This window comes from Propithecus coquereli, unplaced genomic scaffold, assembly GCF_000956105.1.
Source record: "Propithecus coquereli isolate 6110/MARCELLA unplaced genomic scaffold, Pcoq_1.0 Scaffold27, whole genome shotgun sequence".
NCBI classification, from domain to species: domain Eukaryota; kingdom Metazoa; phylum Chordata; class Mammalia; order Primates; family Indriidae; genus Propithecus; species Propithecus coquereli.
The window spans coordinates 550,382-570,292 of NW_012148285.1; the positions used below are offsets into that span (position 1 = coordinate 550,382).

The window sequence follows — 19,911 nt, forward strand, 5'->3', positions numbered from 1 at the left end:
GCGCGGGCCTCGGCCCGACCGCGTCCTGGGCAGGCCCCGCAGGGCCCGGGGCGGCGGCGCGGGCGAGTTGGGCCGGGCGGCCGGGCCGGGCGCGGATTTGGAACAAACAACGGCGGCCATGTTGAGAGGGAGTCGGGCGCTAAACTTCCCGGCCGCCGCCTCACCCGCCGCCTCCCGCTCCCCCGCGCAGGATGACAGTGAAGTTGGGCGACGGCGGCAGCGGGGAGGAAGGGCTCAAGAAGCTGGGCAAGCGGTCGGCCGATGAGGAGTCCCTGGAGGGAGAAGGGGCCGGCGGCGCGGACGCGGCCGAGGAGAGCCGCGGCACAAAGAGGGACGAGAAGACCCCCCGGGCCGGCGTCGACGGCACCCCCGCGCCCCCCGGCGCGCCGCGGGCGCCGTCCCCGCCGCAGGGCAGCCCCCAGGACCAGCACCACTTCCTCAGGTCCAGCGTGCGGCCGCAGAGCAAGAGGCCCAGGAAGGACCCGCCGTGCGCGGTGGGCAGCGGCGGCGCGGGCGGCTCGGGGCCCCGCGGAAAAGGTAGGGCTGCCCCTCCCCGCGGGAGACCCCTGCCCCTCTCGGGTGGCTGCGGGCGCCGAGGAGCCCCTGCCTCCCCGGCCGAGCTCCACCCCAGCCCTCCCATCCTGAGGCCTGCAGAGAGGCCCCCCAGTTTCGGTGGCACTGATGGGGGAAGTGTCCCCTCTCCTTCTGTATGTAAACTACGTGAAGGCGCAGTAAGTATCTTTTCTTATCCCCTGAGGCTGTTTTCTTCCCAAAGGACCATTGATGATTTTCTAAGGTTGGCTATTTTAAACAGCTGACGATAGTTTAGGAGTGGAAAGAGAAAACATACCTGCTGTATCTCTTTCCCAGATACCAGGCAGTGGAAATGCAACAAAGAAACAGACTGTTGAAACTGGGGGAGACCGATAAGAAGGGGAAAAGGGACCCCAGGGTCTGACTTTGGCTTGCTGTCCTCTGCCTCCAGTGCCCCGGCTGGAGGGTGTGAAGGGCACAGAGGTGCGCCCCTTGAGTTTACTTCAGCGCCACAGGAAGGGTTTCCCCTAGGGTGCTGGACGGTGAGAACAGTCGTGGCCCAGCATGAACAAACACCCTCTGTGGGGTTTGTCCTGGCATTCTGAGGGGATGGAGAGCATTACTACCTAGCCAGGGTCCCTACCCAAATCAAACCAAATCGCAGCCTGGTCCTCCCGCACCTGCACTTCACTCTCTTGTGCTTTTTCTTACTTGCCTTTCAGCATTGCATTTTTTCTTAATTACACAGGTGAATTGCTCTTAAATTCTTTGTTTCAGGCCAACTTTGCAGCATTTTATAAGTAGCAAATTATTGCATCAATTTCCAGTGAGTTTCACCTGAAAAATTTTCACTTAGTTCCTTCAGAAATGTGAATTTAACTTTAGTAAATGGTCCTGGTAGTTTTAAAAAGTCTTTCAAGAGTTAACAGAGAACCGGTTTTGGAGATCTGTGCCAAATGTGTCCCATTAAGCTCACTTCTGCCTTATTCTCAACCAGAGAGGGCTGGTCTGGAATCACAGCCTTGCTAATTGAGAAAGAATTTTGGTGTAAGTATACTTACTTACAGATGTAAATATAGTGGTAACTTAGTGGGTTTCAAAGTTTAGAACTTGCCTCCTGTAAGTCTATTTCGGTATGCAAGTTGCTTTGCTTATTTTGTAAAAAGTAGTTTTTCAATGCTAGGCACAGGTATATCTAAGCCCCTTGGGTCTGCATCTGCACTGATGTAAGGTCCTTGGGTACCTTCAGGGGTTTGTCATGCGTGGTTTCAGAAGTCCTGGGCCTAGGGTCCTGTTCATGGCCCCATTACCCTGGCCCTCTGACCTCACTCTGTTCACTTGCCCTCTTGAATTTGCTTTTTCTCTTAGAGAGGTGTCCTTTCCTGTGAAGCAAGGAACAATAGTAACCGCTTTACCCTCTCCAAGTGTGGTTGCTAAAATGAAATGAGGTGTTGGCACAAAAGCACTCTGTAACTTGGACTTGGTTACCTGTGTCTAAGGTGAAGTGAAACTTCCGTGTTCATTCAGGTAAATTTTGGGCAGTAAAGCGATGAGGGGAGGTTTGCTTTTGTTTGCGTAGTAGAGAGTGGTTTGCTAAGGTAGAGAACGTTTCCTTCGTTAGCCTCATGCTCAGATCATTGGTACTGTATGTCAGTGTGTGGCTTGAAGCAGCAATTGACTTTATGTTACATTTTAGTAAAATGCAAATTTGTTAGAATTTGTGCTCCTGATGACTTATCTATTTTACTACATAAGGAAGCAAATGTTTCTTCAAGTAAATAATAAATCTAAGCCGTAATGGTAGCCTTTTGGAGAGGAGTAGGAAGTGGGTCTCCTTTGCTTCACAGACCTTCTTGGCCAGCATCTGCCCTTGAGCTTCTGTGAGGCCTCCCACTGACTGCTCTCTGCGCATGGGCTGTGTGGGTCCTTTCGAGGTACTTTGCCGTGCCCAGGATGTCCCTTCCTCCGTGCTGCAGGGAGACCTCTGCTCAGTCATCACCTCCATTACTCATCAGAAAAGAAGGTTCGGTTGTGACAGCACACCCCCACCCGGCACATTCTCTAGCTAACCATTGACAATCCCGAGAGGAACTTCTCCCTCACAGGCTATGGAAATCTCCACCTGGGGTGGTGAGCATGTCTCAGTGAGGAAATGAACAATACTTCATTTTTCACTTGAAAACATTGTAATTTCTGTTATGTATAAGGAATACCGAAGCCATTGGCAGTTCCTTTGGTTGATTACTTACCCCTCTTGCCAATTTCAATCTCTCTCTCTCTTTTTAAGGTGCAGGCTCTGGCTCTGTTGCGCAGGCTGGAGTACAGTGGCACAGTAATAGCTCACTGCAGCTTCGAACTGCTGCGTTCAAACCGTCCTCCTGCCTAAGCCTCCCGAGTAGCTGGAACTATAGGTGCACACCACCACACCTGGCTAATTTTTGGGGGGGGGTGGTAGAGACAGGGTCTGACTATGTTGCCCAGGTTGCAATTTCATCATACGGGCCTGACAACCTTAGAGTGAATTTGGAAGAAAGGGCTTGTGGAGAAAAGGAAAAGTCTCCTTGTCTGGCTTTTCTCCGTATAACTGTGTTTCTTTCTCTATAAGAACAGACCCTTTTGTTGATTTCAAAGACAAATATTTGTTTCTAGTATGATTTCAAATTAAAATCTTTTTGAATTAGTAAAGGGGATGGTAGCTAAGATTTAATGCCTACATAGCAGGCATCTTGCATCCCTGTAGCTTTGCGTTTAAATGGCTATAGAAACTAAAGTTATTGTTTAAATCAAGTGCTCAGCCTAAACAGAAAGTAAGCAACAGACCAGAAATCAGTGGATCAGCTTGATTCCAAAACAAGTGTTCCTTGAGTTCTACCACACCGCCAAAGTGACCCTGGGATGCATTTGAGACCACAGCTGTAAGAACGTGGGTCGGGAGACAGAGCCCCTGATGCTCTGCCCTGTTTGGCCAGTTCACAGTCTGGCTGACCCTGGGCAAACTAGTCTGTGTTTTGGATAATACCTCACCTCCATAAATAATGCAGTGAAACCCAGGCACAAGGTGGTTAATGGGCTCCCGGTGCTTCTGCTTCCAGGTTACAGGATGGCAAGAGGACCCCGTGTAGGCTGGCGGAGTGAGGGCCCACCTGTGGCAGGAGTAGGTTCCAGGAGTGCTCCCAAGCTGGCACCTGTGGGGGTTATTTGGCTGGGAGGACTCTGGGGGTGGATACAGAGACCCTCTGCTTCCTTTAGCCTCCCCCCCCACAGCCCCTAAAAACTTTAGTTCCATTGAAGATGGGGAAATGCATCATTTCCAAAATTGGGTATTGTAGTCTGAAGTCATGGTGGCTTATGCTTAGGGATCAGTAAACAACTGTATGTAATTTACTGTTATTTACATTTTGCATAATCTATGGGCTGCTTGTAGCTTCTGGGTGTTTTTAAAAGATGTCTTGAGCCAGGCATGGTGGCTTGTGCCTGTAATCCTAGCTACTTGAGAGGCTGAGGCCAGAGGATTGCTTGACGCCAGGTGTCTGATCCAGGTGTTCAAGACCAGTCTGGGCAACATAGCAAGACCCTGTCTGTATAAAAAATAAAGCAAAAATTAGCCAGGTGTGGTGGTGCATGTCTGTAGTTTCAGCTGCTCAGGAGGCTGAGGCAGAGGCTGAGGCTACCATCCCCTTTACTAATTCACTTGAGCCCAGGGGTTCGAGGCTGCAGTGAGCTGTGATGACACTGTTGTAGCTCCAGCCTGGATGACAGAGTGAGACCCCGTCTCATAATAATAACAGAGAAGATACAAAATATCTCATCTGATGCAGTCAACCCTAGCGAGACTGGTACCATATTGGAGAGCAGTTTGAATCAGCAGTGAGGGGACCTGGATTCTACTCTGAGAATTCAGTGTGTGGCAGAGGGAAAGTCACTCCACATGCCTGAACTTTAGGTTCCTTTTAAAACGAGTCGGGTAAGCTAATGGCCGAGAGCTACGCTTACCTTCACGTTCAGGGATGAAGGACTCAGCTGTGCAGAAGGCACTTTGATCCGGTGTTCTCGAGGGCATCCTGGAAGTACATTCACTGAAGTCAGCGTAGTGTGTGTCTGGGCCTCTGTTCAGTCCTTTCCTCTGGGGAGGCCAGAGGAGGCTGTTGAGTGTCTTCCTCTGGTCAGAGATGGCGTGGAGCTGGCCTGGGGGACTTGCAGCGGGACTGGGAACGGAGAGAAGCCGTGGCAGTGGGGCCGCTGGAGGACGGTGGCGCTGAAGTGGATGAGAGGCAAGGGTGAGATCAGTTCTGGAGGCCCTGGTCCCAGGGTCCTTCGACATGCTGGTCCAGGGCCGGCTGAGGGCAGAGGGGGCACAGGGAGGGCCCTCACCTGTCACTGAGCGTCTGCTGGGTGCGTGGCCTGTGCTTGTGGGCCAGGCTTGGGCGTAGCAGCCGCGTGTCGTTGCTCTCAAGGAGCCCACTGTTGGGGCCTGTTCTCCTTGCACATCACTTCAGCGTTCTTGGATACTGACTTCTCGTCACGCGGACTATTACTAACCCTCTTTGTGGTCTCAGAAACATAGTCACAGGTGAAGCGTTGACTTTGACCCTCTACTTTCTGTTGTGCTTCTCACACCCACTCCCACCCCCGTGCCGACCCAGTCTTGTTAGAATTGTCTTCTCCTTCCCTTGCTCACCTTTCCACGCCTTCCGTTCTCCTTGGTAACTTCTCTCTCCTCCCCTGTGGGTCCTCACCTCTGTTTCCCTCCGAATGTCTCTGGAGGGAGGTGGCCTCTCCAGGGTCACCATCATATTCTGCCAGGTGTCTCTCCTCCCACCTGCTCTTTTATTCTGCTTGAACTGGAGCTGTCAGGGCCAGAATTAAGGCAGTGAAATCACTTCCTCCTCTGAAGTTTTGGGGGAAGACCAGATGCCACGTTCTTCTGCTCTGAGTTGGTGATTCTACTCTACTTTTCAAAGTCATTTGACGTATGGAATGATGGGCACCAGACATTAGAAATGGCTACTCGGGGGTGATGTGCTTTCCTTTGTGGTTCTTACTGCTCTTTTCCCCTCTACTGAGGAGGTATTGTTTTTGAAAGGCTGAACATCCCCAAATCTCACCCCTGTCCGGTGGGAGAGTGTCACTTTGACTGCTGCACCTTCTCACACCCCCGGTTTGCTTTGTCCTGCCCTTGGCCTTCCCTCCCCTCTGGCTCAGAGACGCTCTGCTCTGTTATCCTTTACTGTCATTCTGGCCTGGGTGACCTGTGCTGTGATCTGGTGAGATCTCGCAGAATTTATCAAGGCCTCTGGATTATGGAATTTTAGAAAATGTCTGTCTCCTACTTCAAGTAGGCTCCTAACGCGGCGTGGCTGGCAGCGTAAGCCTGTGCTGTGTGGTGGGGCTGCTCGGCAGGTCGTGGTGTCCGGAGAAGAGAGCTTAGTGAGTGTTCCTTAAGAAACTGGAAATTACTCTCAAGTCCTTTGTTGTGGGTGGCGCAGAGGGGGACAGGCAGCCCTTCCTTCCTCAAATAACTGGCCCCGAGGAATCAGGGCTGCAGGTGGGCCAGGACGTCTTGTAAAGACGGCATCTGTAACCCACCCTTCAGTTTGCAACGAAAGCGTCTCTGACTGACTAGAAATGGAGTAAAGCGGACTACTCCTACAAACCTACCCTGAAGTTGCCACACCTGTTGAAAACGGTTGGGAAGCACCAGGCACATTAGGTTTGCTTTGGTGAGGAATGGACGAAGTCAAATAATGTGCTGGGTGCTTCCTTACGTAGCCCACCCTGTAGCACAGAGGGTCCGGGAACGGCGTTTCTGTGTGTGGGCTGGGATGGGACGCACGTGGAGCCTGCCTTTACCCCGTGACAGTGCGCTTAGGACTGAGTATTGAACATGCAAACGCTGCACTGTCTGGTAGCACTTTCTGCACTGATAGAATGTTCCGTGCTGTCCACTACAGTGGCCACGAGCCACACGTGGCTGTTGACGACCAGGAATGTGGCTGGTATGGCCGAGGAACTAAGTCTTTAATTTTTTAATTCTAATTAAATAATATTTAAGTTTAAGCAGCCTCATAGACTACTGAATTGGCCAGGGCAGCTCTGATAAGCCAGCGTTTCTGTGCACCTGGTCACGCTGCCTCATGAGCCAGCTACGCTCATCGCCGCCCTGGCACGTCTCTGCAGACGGGGACCAGACCCGTCCCTGCAGCTGAGTACATCCGCGTGCGCGGAAGCGCTGGGCCCTCTGATAGCCGACCGTGGGATCGGCCGTTTCAAATGCTCCTTACTTGGACGCAGGCCCCCGCACGCTCTCATGAGAGACTCGCGAGTCTCGGCCTCCCCCGTGCTCTCCAGGCAGCCCCCACACCAGTTTTTGGTGTTTTTTCCAGAGAGAGTCTTTGCAGTTATATGTGGACTCTCAGACTTTAGGGTTTTCACGTCTATTATTTGTGATGATGTCCTGTGAAACTCCTGTCCTCGGTGGCAGACCCCACCGAGGGAGGGAGCCCCAGCCAGCACCAGCTGCCCAGGAAGCCTCCCCCGACCAGGAAGTGAGTCCTGGGTGGCAGGGCCCAGGATCGTCTCATAAGGGAAGCATTTTAACAATAATCTACAGTTGTTCGGCTTTTGCTTTTTAAATCATTTTTATTTTTATGATCTCATTTTCACCCTTGTTGTAAGATTGTTTCAGAGTTTGAAGGTTTCTCAGCTTTTTGTGGTCCTGCAGTTCCAGGAAGAGAGAACCCTGGTTATCACAGGGATATGCTGGGAGTTCCGTTTCCTCTGAGAGGGGTGGGAGGAGTGCGGGGCCGTAAACAGTTCATCTGTGGCCCTTGACCCTCATCCCTGCCTGCCTGCTCCTGGGCACCGGAGTTCTGAGCCCACAGCTCGGGAGGATAGGGCCTGCATTTTCTCGTGCTTTTGCCTTCCAGCGTCTTCTTGAAGGGCTCAGCTTGAGATCAGGAACTGGTGCTGTAGTAGAATTCGCAAGGTTCTCCCGTCACTCTCAGAACACCAGATTCTGTTGGTGGGAATTGATCAAGGATAAGGACTAAAGATTCTTAAGCATTGGTGGTTCTGAAGTATTGATTATTTCTGACAGAGCGTAGTGTTTTACAGGCGTTTAAATTTTTTCTTGAGTTTGACTCTCAAGCCGCTTATTTGTAAAGATGGTGAGGCTATTTCAGCCAAAACCCCATTTGAAAAAGAAAGACGCAGTGACACGTGATGTGAGACTTCAGTCCTTGGAGGGGACGAGACCTCTGTCTCCATCGTGCACAGCACATCATGGTGCTGCGAACCCTTTTCCTTCCCTCACTGTGAAAGTGTTTTGCAGAGTCCTTTGGTCCGGCGAGGGCTCTGTCAGTGCCCAGTCGCCCTGCTGGCGCTCGGTGGGTCCTGGGTGGAGGGAGCCTGGGGCGCTGGCCCCCCCCAGCTTTCTGGGGCACATCTCACTGTATGGTCCTCTCTCTCCAAGGAGCCGAAGGTGGTGGATCGTCATCTGGAAATGTTTCTGGGGTTGCTCCCACCGCCCCTGCAGGGGGCTCGCGTTCCTCCTCCCGGAACTTAGGGTCCTCTGGCGGTGAGAAGGAAGAAGGCAAAAGGGCTCGGCGGCAGTGGGAGTCGTGGAGCACAGAGGACAAGAACAGCTTCTTTGAGGGGCTGTACGAGGTGAGTGAGCCGTGGAGGCGAGAGGCAGCTGGCGCACCCGGCCGGCGCCTTCCCGCTGTCTGTGCATCCCTCGCGTTGTGGCCCTGAGGATGGCAGGTTCCTATGGGAGCCCCGGTCTCGCCCTCTGACTTTGGCCTTTTATCTCTTCCTTGTGCCTTGAGAAGCCATTGCTGGCGAGTGGGGTCGGGAGCATTTTTGTTTGCTGCTTCCATTTCCCGCCTGTGACTACTGCCTGCTGTCTCCCCAGGGCTCCTGACTAAGTAGTGATCCTCCCCTCTCTGGGCCTTCCTTGGACGCTGCGCAGGCTGACTTGGGAGGGAGTCCCCTGAGCGGGGGCCCGGGCCACTTGCCTCATCTGTCAGAGTAGCCGGCTAAACCCCAGGCCACTGCCCTGGAACAGGCGGAAAGTCCTGCAGGCAGAGGCAGCACTGCCCCGTGGGCTGGCCGTGCTCTGCTGGTTCCACGTACTTGTGCGTTTTGTTTTTGTAAATCTTTGTGATTGTCACGAGCATACTTTTTTATTAACATTAATTGCATTGTTCATGGTGTTTCATGGTTCCTTTGCTCAGTATTTTTTTAATATCTATAAATATGCTGCAGATGTAGACAAAGGTACGGTCTGTATGCTCACCATTTTTGTAAATAAAATTATATTGGAAGCCAACCATGCCCATTGATTTACGTGTTGTCTGTGGCTGGCTTTGACTGCAGTGGCGGAAGTGGACGGTTTTGACAGATACCGAGTGGCCCTTGGGGTCGAATCTTCACCTTCTTCTGGCTGGTCGCTGCTCTACCGAACCGTCCTCGTGTTACTGGTTTTTGAGGTCCTGTGATAAATAGTGCTATAGGGAACATCTTTGTGCACATTCCGTATTTTAGGCTACTTTGGCATATAGTTTCAGAAGTAGGTTACTCAATCAGTGAACCTTATTCTTTTAATAGCCAATTAATTGGGGTGATGGAAAAGTCTTACCAAGCCTGAGAAACAGACGGCTCAAAAAAGGAGCGAGGCTTTGGAATTTAAACCATGATGTGTTTATGGAGAGATTAGAGACGAGGCACTTCTGAACACAGGCAGCGAACTGGATTGCAGGATGTTCCCGTGGCTGTGCCACTCTCTTCCTAGGGCTGACAGTTAAATTCTGCCCGTCCCAGTTGGACGACATTGATGTGCCCGTGTGGCCTGGTTGTCCAGAGAGAATGAAGTGTGCACACGAGTCTTGTTTGAGTAGATGTGAAGTCTTTCAACCAAATACAGATACGTTTTTTTTTTCCCTGCGAGTCTTAGAATAAAACACAGGGGCTGTTTTTGTGTGGATGGCGTCCCCTGCCTTCTTTAAGCTGTTTGTTAGGCGTAGAGGACCAGTGGTTCCCAGAGTGTTTTCAGAACCAGCAACCACTGCTGACTCTTGCCTGAAACACTTGCTTATTGCTGCGGCGTGGCCCGCCCTTCCTCAGGAGACTCACGCCCTGCAGGGGTCTGGCTGCTGTGGTTGTCCCCTGAAGGTGGCAGAAGGAGAGCCCTTGTTCATGACCCTCTGTACCTGTCTTGAGGCGAGTTAGCTTCTTTCCTTGTGGGGCCACCTTCTTGTTTGAGTTTTGCTGCCAGGTGGGTGTTTGTCTTGAGAGCTCCTGAAATCCTTGGTTAGTGATGGTAATTGGCTATTCTGATTGCGTAATGCTTTCACTGTTGGCACTGTGCATCTCAGAGTGTGTGTGTCTGTCACTTTGACCAAAACTCGTGGCACTCTGGTGAGTCTTGATGTATTAGGTTGGGACAAGGTGACCATTAAGATCTTGAGCTGTGGGACTACGGTGGCTGAGCGCAGGCCTCTACTCTGAGGAGCGTCGCTTCTATAAATGCTAATGAAGGTTGCTGCCTTTTTGATACCCATACCTGTCTGACTTAATTATGCTTCTAGTGACAGAAACCCAGCTCGGTGCAGCTCAGGGTGGAGGAAGTGAGCCACTTTCATAGCTGGGAGGGCCTGGGAGGGACTCCGGCATCGGGCCCCAGTCTGCTACCCCAAAGCATGGGCCACCTTCTGGCCCCACCCTAGTTAGGGCAGCGCCGGACACAAGCTGAGACTGGCCCCTCGAGTCACCGCCCGTCCAGACTTCTCCCTGCGACCAGGGCCCTGTCCCTACTGCTGATGGGGAGTGGGACTGGCACCTGAGCCTCTCCACCTGTGGACGCCCTTCCTGTCAGCTGTGTTCAGTGCAAAGCCTGCCGCTGACACTTCATTTTCCTCCTTATTCATCCATCCATCTGTGTTTATTTTTGCGGCACGATTCCTGATTTCCTACCTTTCATCCACACAGCCAGCGTCCTGCGCTTATTTTTCACCACGTCCAGAACGGCCGAAGGCCTCCCTCTGCGTGCGTGGCGGTGTGGCCTCTCTCTGCACCTACCTGTACCTTCTCCCTCCAGCGCACGGAGCTTGGCTTTTTACCGACTCCCGACTCCCTGTTAATACTGTGAGTTTCCGAGTCTTCGCCTCCAAATAGCTTTCTCTTTCTTTCAACTCTGCCTAGTTTTTGTTGTTGCCACCACCGTTTATTTATCTAGTTCACAACTAAGGTGTGCTAGAAATGCCGGGAGGGCCTGCCCTCGTGGGCTTACGGTCTTACCAGAGCAAGACTCAGGCACGGACGGAGGTGGGCCATGAAAAGGCACTTGCCGCCAGGTGCCACCAGACCTTCAGAGGCAGCACAGCTGAGAAGCGAGGTTAGGGGTCACGAAACCGGGGTTCTGGTCCCAGCCTGGGAGGTCACTTTGCCTCTCCTCCTTGCCCCAGCTGCAGAGGGAAGCAGCGGGACAGGGCCTGGCTACGTCTGTTTCTGCCTCGGTTCTCGTTTAAGGCTGAGGGATGTGGAGGGAGGAGGGTCTCATCTGGACTGTGAGGGAAGGTGTTTCAGACATAGCTTTGTTGCCTGTTTTCCCTGCCGTTTCTTTTTAAAACAATGAACAAGCTTTCATTTTTTTTTTAGGTTTTTTTATTTTTTAACTTTTCATTTTGAAACATTTCAGACTTCAGGTTGCAAAAAAGGGACAAAGAATTCCCACATACTCTCCTCCCTGCTTCCCCAGCTTCAGGGTAACTGCAGGTGACAAGCTCACATGTGTCCTGCTCATCCCACCCGGCCTTCCAGGCCCAGCAGGCACCCCGGGCCAGGGTCCCACGTTGCACTTGGATGTGTAACTCCCGAGCTCCTGCAGCCTGGGGCAGTTCCTCAGCCTAGTGTCTCTCCCTCTTCCTCTCTTCCTTTCGTGATCCTGACACTGCTGAAGTTGCCCAGCCTGTTTGTGGAAGGTCCTCAGCTTGGGCTTATCTGCAGTCCCCTCCTGGTCCAATTTACATTATGCGTTTCTGTGGAGAATTCCACAGCGGCAACCGGTCCTTCCTGGTGCATCCGATCTGGAAGTGCGCAACGTGACCTGTCTCGGTCCCGGTGACATTAGCCTTGGTCTCTGCGTTCAGTGGGTGTCTGCTGGGTCTCTGAGACCGTGTGAACATCTTGCTTGTCATTTTCTCCCCCACTGATGTCAATGCCCGTCACTGCCATGGTGTCCGCCCAGTGACAACCTGTTTCCATTATTCTTTCCACACTCCCTGGTGGACCCACGTGAGGAAGAGCCCTCCCTCCGCGTTTACGTGGTTATTCGGTTATTTATTTACATTTATACCCACGTGGACTCATGGGTGTTCGTTTTATTCTATGGGTCATGATCCATTCATGTCATTGTTGGTTTTCTTGCCCAAATGACTCCGGATTTGACCACTGGAGCCGCTTCACATGGGCTCCCGTGTCCTCTCGACATGTTACTGTCACCCTGCAGCATGACACTTTCTGGCACCTTAAGGTATTTTGGGCTCACCTGCTGCCCTCCCTGCCCCAGCCCTGAAGCTGGCCGTTTCTCCGGGAGCCACTCCTTTTGGAAAGCGTGTTTGGAAACCAGCATCTGGGCACTGGGGAGCTCCTTGCTGCTGGGCGGCCCTTGCCTCTGGGCCCGTCCCGCTAGTCTTCCGAGCTTGCTTTTGATGAGATCATCCGGCAGCCGGTTCTCCTTGTGGTGGGACCTGGAGCAGCGCTGGTGGCAAGCCTGCCCTCTGAGAGTCTGAGCTGCGCTCCGCTTTTGCAGGGAGCCATTCAGGGAGGATCAGCCCGCAGGTGTGCTCAGAGCATGTGCTGTGTGTTCTCAGTGCTTGCCCTTGCTGTCCTCATTCTGATACAGAATGCGTTCCGGGTGGCCAGAGCCACGGAGGGGTTTCTGAACAGTCGGTCTGTTTTATTTTTAAGGTGCCAGGTGTGTACCACGCTGAGCACCCTCATGCCTCCCACCTCCCGGTGATTCCTCCACAGCTGTCCCAGTTCATGGTCTCTGTAGAGCCCTAGAGATTGAACCTGGTGGCTGTGTGACGAGCTCGATTTCTCCTGCTTGGGGCCTTGCCTCTTTGGGGTCCACGTGCTGTGGTGGTCCTGTCCCCGAGTTTCTGCTGTTAACTTTATCCTTTTTCCTGATTAAAACCTAAGGTCCTAGGAAGTCAAAGCTGAAGTCCAGACACGAGAGCCAGGAAGGACAACCTGCTTGTCCACGCCAGGCCCATCTTCCCTTCTCGGGAAGCATCCGCCTCCCACGGAGGGCTGCATTGTTTTAACCCATGTGCTTTCACCCCGGACTTGTTTTCCAGCACGGGAAAGACTTTGAAGCCATCCAGAACAACATCGCCCTGAAGTACAGGAAGAAGGGCAAGCCCGCGAGCATGGTGAAGAACAAGGAGCAGGTGCGCCATTTCTACTACCGCACCTGGCACAAGATCACCAAGTACATCGACTTCGACCACGGTGAGTGGGCACGGGCCAGGGCTGGCTCCTGCTGGAGTGCGGTTTCTGGCATTTTCCCACCCAGCTGCTCGACCTGGATTTCCTCGCCTTGCGCTTTGGTGGTTTGCCTGGTAACTCTTGGTCAGCTTGAATTCGGAGGAAGCTACCTGTGTCCCGTGCTCTGGGGTTCTAACTGCCTGTTTTCTGAGTTGCGTGCTTCTGATGGCGTATGGGTCCTGGGTCCCTAGCTCATCTCGGGCCTGGTCCCCCACTGTAAGTGAGGGCCCCCAGGGTCCAGCCAGGGGGCCAGGGTGCAGGCTCTGTGCCAGCCCTCCTCTGAGCAGGGCACATGGGGTGGGAGTCGGGCCGGGCTGGCCCTGGCCTGCCTGGGTGGGTGGTCTGCTCTCCCAGGTTCTGTCCGTCTGTATTTGAATCCAGATTGCGCAGGCCTGTCTTTAGTCCCATGACCAGGTCATCTTCAGGCACGCTTCTGGCTCAGAGCACCCTTCACTCAGACCCGTCATCACGGTCTCTGTCCCCTGGAGATGTGGCCGCCTGCCACCTCCACGTGTCAGGAGAACCACCTCTCCTCGTGCCCGTGCTCAGTCCTGCTCTTCATCCCTGCAGCGCATGCCATGCACTTGTGTCGCCAGCTCCTCCACGCGCCCGAGCCCTTCTCTTTGCCATTCGCACTCTGCCTGGGGCAGCGTGGCCATGCCGCTCCTCCTCGAGCCTTTGCCTGTGCCCTCATGCCCACTGGAGCCTCTTGGCCACCCCTGCCATGTTTGCCGTCCACTCTGGCTGGTCCCAAAGGCTCTCTTGAAATGAGAAGGTGGCAGCGACTTGTGGAGTGGCGGGGAGGCTGTTCGAGAGGTGGTGTCGACACAGGAATAGGATTCCACGAGCCTCGGTCAGAACATCTGCTGCTTTCCCGCCCATGGGCCGGGGAAGTGCCTCGGGGACTCCTGAGTCCCCAGTGTAGACTCCCGATTCATAATCTCCGAGGAGGCTCAGGGAGCGTCCTCAGGGTCTGCCAAACCTGGGCTTCTTTCTGTGTCGATTTGGGAAGGCACCTAAGCAAATGTTTCCTTTCTGTTTTTGTCACCTTTCCCTGCTGTGCAGGCTGCTAACACTACACCTCCGCTGGTGTCTGGCAGTGTCATTCCCCTTTGGCCTCCCCTCCTGTCGGGGATGAAGGGTGGACGCTCCCACACAACTGCTGTGCGGGTCAGACCCACCCGAGCCCTTCCCCTCTCTGAGTCGGCCCGGGCTGTCCTCCCTCCCTCCCCACCACGGCCCTGGTGTCTCCTGATGGTGCGTCTTGGCGGGGCCCTGCGTGATGCGCCTTGTTTGTGCGGAGTCACAGCTCCCCTGGGTTCTCTGACGGGTCCCAGTCATCAGCCAGGACCGCCAGCCCCTGTTGGTGCTTGCATGGGCCCTTGGCACGCCAAGCCTTTGCAACTGGCGTCTGCCTGGGGCTGGAGGTCACCGGGACACTGAGGTATCTGGGTTCCTCGTACCATGCAGGTGGCAACAGGTTTTATACATCCTGTGTACCTGTCGTGGTGCTTCTGGCTGGGTTGAAAAGCAGCCATGTGCAGTGCATGGTGTTTGTCTGACTCGCGAAGCAGAGTGGGAACCAGAACGCGTGCGCGAGGACGCACACACCTGCGCTCCATTGTTGGGAGCCCTGGCCTTCCCGTGCATGCGCTTCGGTCTGGGATCTGGTTAGTCTCGTTAATCCCGTGCGGCTTCCACACAGATAGGTGCATCCTGCCAGCCACGTGCCGTTGTCACCACGGAGGGCGATGTCTGTGTGTACCCTCGTCTCTGCTGGTGTCTCTCATCGGCGTGGCTTGTTTCACAGACTCAGCGTCTGGACGAGGGAGATCTGTTCCTCCCCCTGGGTCTGGGACGAGACACCCAGGGGCCGTGCTGAGGACGCAGCAGAGGGATGCCGTCTAGACCCCTGCTCCGTCCCGGGCTCCGGCCACTCCGGCCTTTGCACTTTCCCCTCGTCACCTTTCTGTGCTTTCTTGCTCTGGATGCTGTTTTCTTCTCTCTTCTGGGTTGTGGGTTTTTTCCTTTTGCCATTTCAAATAGGGGGATTAAAAACAATTTTTTTTTTAAATTTTGGAGACAGAGTTTTGCTCTGTCACCCACGCTGGAGTGCAGTGGCATCATCACAGCTCAGAGCAACCTCAACCTCCTGGGCTTAAGCGATCCTCCTGCCTCAGCCTCCTAAGTAGCTGCGACTACAGGCGCTGTCACCACACCGGGCTAATTTTTTTATTTTTTGTAGAGATGGGGTCTTGCTATATTGTTCAGGCTGGTCTCAAACTCCTGGTCTCAAGTGATCCTCCCACCTCAGCCTCCCCCCAAAATATTTTTTAATTGAGATATAACCCACATACCATAAAATTCATCATCTAAAGTGTACAATTTAGTGGTTTTTTAGTATATTTACAAGGTGTTGCTGCAACTGTCAGTACTATCTAGTTCCTGAATATTTCCATCAACCCAAAAGGAAACCCTGTGCCCTCAGCCCTGGAACCTTCCAGTCTGCTTTCTGTCTCCATGGATTTCCCTGTTCTGCACATTTCTTGCAAACAAAATTGTGCAGTATGTGCCCTTTGTGTCCAGCTCCCTCCGCTGAGCATGGGCTTGCCGGGCTCGTCCGTATCCTAGCACGTCTCAGAGAACTGTGGTCCTTTTCACCGCTGAGTAACGCTCCACTGTGTGGACAGACCAGATTTTGGTTACCCAGTGAAGGAGGAACCTTAATGTTTCCTGAGTTCTGGTCGCCTTTGAGGGTCTGGTGAGATCTTGGGTCTCAGGAAGGCATCACAGACAGCAGGCCTGTGGCGTTGGCAGTGTCGTAGACCCTCAGGGCCACCCAGGGTCTGGAAGCCTTGCTTTATGTCTTCAAAACCTTATTCTCCACTACATATTTTTCGTTTGCTTTCCTGTTACTATGAACACAGCCAGAGCCTTGAAAAGAGGTCTCTGAGGAGAGAACCAGAGAGTGCCGGTGGGCAAGAGAGTGGAAGGGACAAGCAGCCGTCGTCCCTGCTCTGGGATGGCCCGGAGGCGCCTCCACTCTGTTGTACCTGTGAGGTTCAGCTTCATATAATCAAAAAAGTCAAAGCAACAGTGGCCTAAGCAGCTAAGGCTTCATACCCTTCACATCAGAGGCGCTTCGAGGCAGCATCCCCATCCCTAGTGCGCTGCTGGGGGCAGGACAGCTGCAGGCAGGCGCTCCTGAGGGAGAGCGTGGGCTGCAGAGCGCGCTCCCGCCCGGATCTGCCTCCTGCCGCGGGGGCTCTGCTCACACCAAAGGCCGGAGCGCAGCACGTCCAACCATACCCGTCTCGGCCTGTTTGCCCCCCAGGTGGGACGGGCTGCTGCTGAGGGTGGAGAGTGAACGTCAGGCATTGCAAGCGTCTGTGCCCTGATTCCTCGTCCTGCCTGGCCCCAGCACTTGGGTACATCTGTGCGTGCAGAGACGGGTGACAGAACAGATTTAGGGCTGTTCACGTCCACTGCCTCCACTGCCTCCTTGAGAATGCCGGTGCTGAGCGTTCTGTTTTCTCCTCAGGGGACACTTGCTCTGCTTGTTAGAAGTGATTTTCTAACTGCTTCCTCCTTGTTTTTGTTTAACTTTTATTTTGAAAATTGCAAAAACAGCACTGTGTTCTGTATGCGCTCCGCTTAGCATTCCAAGGTTAACGGCTTGCGTGGCCAGGTACAGCGATGAAAACCACGACATCAGTGTGAGCCCTGCTGTCGATCCCGCGCACGGGCACTGGATCGCCCTTGGATGTCTGCGTTCCCTCTCTGAAGCGTTCTCCCTTTCTCGCCCCCCAGTGTTCTCACGAGGGCTGAAGAAGTCATCCCAGGAGCTGTATGGCCTCATCTGCTACGGCGAGCTGCGCAAGAAGATTGGGGGCTGTGAGTACGCTCCCCCATCGGGGCCCTGCTGTCTTTGTCGCCACAGATCCTTAGTGCCCAGGAATGCTTCTGTTTTCCCTCTTTTATCTTGAAAATGTTCTGGCAGCAGAAAAGTTGAAGGATGTGATGATCACCATGCACCTGCACTCAGACTCGCCAGTCGCTCGCGTTCACCCCGTTGCGCTCTCTCCCTCTGTCCACACATGCGCACACGTGCTCTCGGGCATACACGTGTTCACGTACACGCGTTCTACCATTTGACTGTAAGGCATCAGCCCACATCACCTGAGAGCCTGGGCGTTTTCCTGCACAGCCACCATCCTGCCATCACACCAGGACAGTGAGCAGAGATGGGCACAGGAGTCTATCTGACCTTCTGCCACATTCAGGTTTCCTAAAACCCCCAAACCTCAGCCTGGGGTCCTGTCCAGGGCTGCGCGACTGTGGGTCTCTCCGAGTCTCTCTGCCCCAGAGCAGCCTGCGCTGCTTGGTCTTGCACGACACTGGCGTTTTCAAGAGTGCAGGCGTCTTGCCCCTCACTTTGGATTTGCTCTGGTTGTCTCCTCGTGGCCAGGTTCCCTTCAGACATTTTTGACACCAGCATTAGATAGGAACGCTCTGGCCTTCCCGGGTGCCTCTTGGCCCTGCCTGTGCTCCCTGTGTGACCCCAGACGGCGCCTTACCCATCCACGGGGTGTTGTAGGGTACGCACCACGGCTGCTTCAGAGGTTAAATGAAATACCCGTGACCTATGGCGGCAAGCCATCGGCATCCCCAGTCAGCTCAGGGCGGGTGGCAGACTGGGGAGGGTGTGTCAGCCAGTCACCCTCTACCTGCTGCGCTCTGGCGCTGCTGTCTCGTGTCTTGTCATCACTCCTGGTGGGCAGCACTGTGAGCCAGGCTTGCGTTTGTGCCTGGGAGGCGCTGCCTTCCTGCCACGTCTGCCCCCTGTGCACCAGATAGATGCTCGTCCTAACCGCAGGGACCAGAGGCCAGCAGGCAGCGCCCCTGCTCCCAGCCCAGTCTGGGCCTGCCGTCCTGGCTCCTCACCCACTCCTGTGTCTCCTGCCCACCCGCCCTGGTTGTCAGCCCTCCTCCGCCTCTGGAAGTGTCCACGTCCCGGGACCTCATGCTACAGCTCTCTTAGCTTTCCTTTTCCAGGAAGAACAAGGACAACCTGGTCTTGACCACGTGTCCCCAGTCCCTGTTGCCTGGTCCGTCCGCACCACCACCCCGGTCCCGGTTCCCTCCACAGACGCTTCACGGGTGTCTGTCTTCTCCGGCCCGCCTGTCAGTCCCTGCCACTGGCGGCCCTATGGGGATGCCCTGGCCCCCAGCCCTGGGGCCTCTTCCCACACGACCTCCGCACCTCTCACCATGCCCACTGCTGACATGCCTGCGTCACGGGTCCTTGTCCTCGGCCTTCGTCCCTCCTTGCTTCTGGTTCTTGGTTCTTGTCTGGGTGGCCTTGCCCAGTCCTGCGGCTTTGGGTGCCACCCGTGTGTGGAGGACTCGCATCGCTGCCGCTGCTCCCACGGTGACTGCCCGCCTGACCCAGGATGCTGTGAGCCTCAGCACTGTCGCCGCCCCCACGTCCTGGCCACTCTTGCTCATCTCAGCCTCGGCCCCAGCACAGAGGCAGTGCCCCGGGGGCTGCCCCACTGCCCCAAGACCTCCTCCCCAGCTCCCTCTTCCCTGTGTACCTCACGGGGTCGGGGCAGGGCTCTCAGCCCCGCCTCCCTCTGATCTCTGCTTTCTCTGCTCCATCCTTCTCTCTCCTTGCCCTCAATAGCGTCTATTCATGGCGGCGCGTGGGGTTCCCGCCTGTTGCGGGCACAGTGCCGTGGTCCCTCCGGGCATCTTTGACTTCACTTGAGTCTGTGGACTCATCCCTTGTCTATTCCCTGCCCGGGACCTTGGGCAGCTTCTCTTTCCCCGGAGTATCATGGGGCTGCCTGACCAAGGGCCTCTGCACACAGGCGTCAGGCCCATCGTCCCGGCCACACCTCACTCCCCTCCTGGGTGCCCCCTTGTCTGGCAGTGACCTCCTGTCGTGCCCGGTCCTGGTGGACCGCTGGCCAGTCCCTCTGGCCCCGCTGCACGTCACACTCAAAGGCATGCTCACATGCACACTTGCAGCTCATGCTTGAACCTGTCACAACCCTTTACCCCGATGGAGCTTCTCCCCTCTCAGCTCCTGCCCACCACTTGCCCTCACTGACTGCCCGGCCACGTGCTGGGCTTCTTGGTGCCCTCGCTTCACCTACTGTGTGATTTCATGTCTCTTTCGGGAAAGGTGCACTGAGATCTGTCATGTCCCCGAGTGCCTGCATGTTGGCAGCTTGCTCCGGGCCACTCAGAGATGTGCCGACAGCTCCGTGGTTGGATGTGCTTTTAGTGGCTTGTCCTGCCCGAGATCTCCAGACAGACCCACATCAGCAAACTGAGTCTCTGCCCACATGTGTGGCCTGCTGGCATTGTCTTAGCTTCTGCACATGCCGGTGTCATCCCCAGTTAAAAGGGACCTGATGGAAGTAGATGACGTGGCCAGCAAGTGACAGGGCCAGCTGGGGCGCAGGGCCGTGCAGTGCCACGCCTGGCCGGCTCCTGGACTGGCTCTCTGGTCCTCGTCTGGTGCAGACGTCTGTCCAAAGGCGGTCTGTGCTCGCTGCCTCGCCTGGTGACCGGAGCCCGGAGGCTGGTGATGAGGGCTCTGGCCCAACTCAGTGGAAAGCAGCGCTGGGCCAGGCCCGCATCCCTGTTGAGTGCGCAGGTCCATGCCTTGGCCCTTCCAGGGCTATTGCACTTCCCTGCAGCGCTGTCCAGCTGGTGTCGTTTCCCTTCGCTCTGGAAAAAGTCCTTTCTTCTTGCCATGCAGTTGCCCCTGCTGCAAGTGCTGTTAGTTGTTGTTTATCTGACAAATCTTCATCTTCA

The 19,911-nt window shown here is 54.7% G+C and overlaps 1 protein-coding gene across 1 annotated transcript in view; it reads left to right on the forward strand.

The window, feature by feature from the left end:
• Positions 1 to 191: 191 nt before the first annotated feature.
• CRAMP1L (Crm, cramped-like (Drosophila)) overlaps positions 192 to 19,911 on the forward strand; it is a 49,502-nt gene continuing 29,782 nt past the window's right edge. Inside the window, exons 1-4 of the mRNA XM_012647821.1 lie at positions 192 to 537; positions 8,006 to 8,199; positions 12,894 to 13,047; positions 16,894 to 16,977. Coding sequence (XP_012503275.1) covers positions 192 to 537; positions 8,006 to 8,199; positions 12,894 to 13,047; positions 16,894 to 16,977 — 778 coding nt within the window. The remainder of the gene's footprint in view (positions 538 to 8,005; positions 8,200 to 12,893; positions 13,048 to 16,893; positions 16,978 to 19,911) is intronic.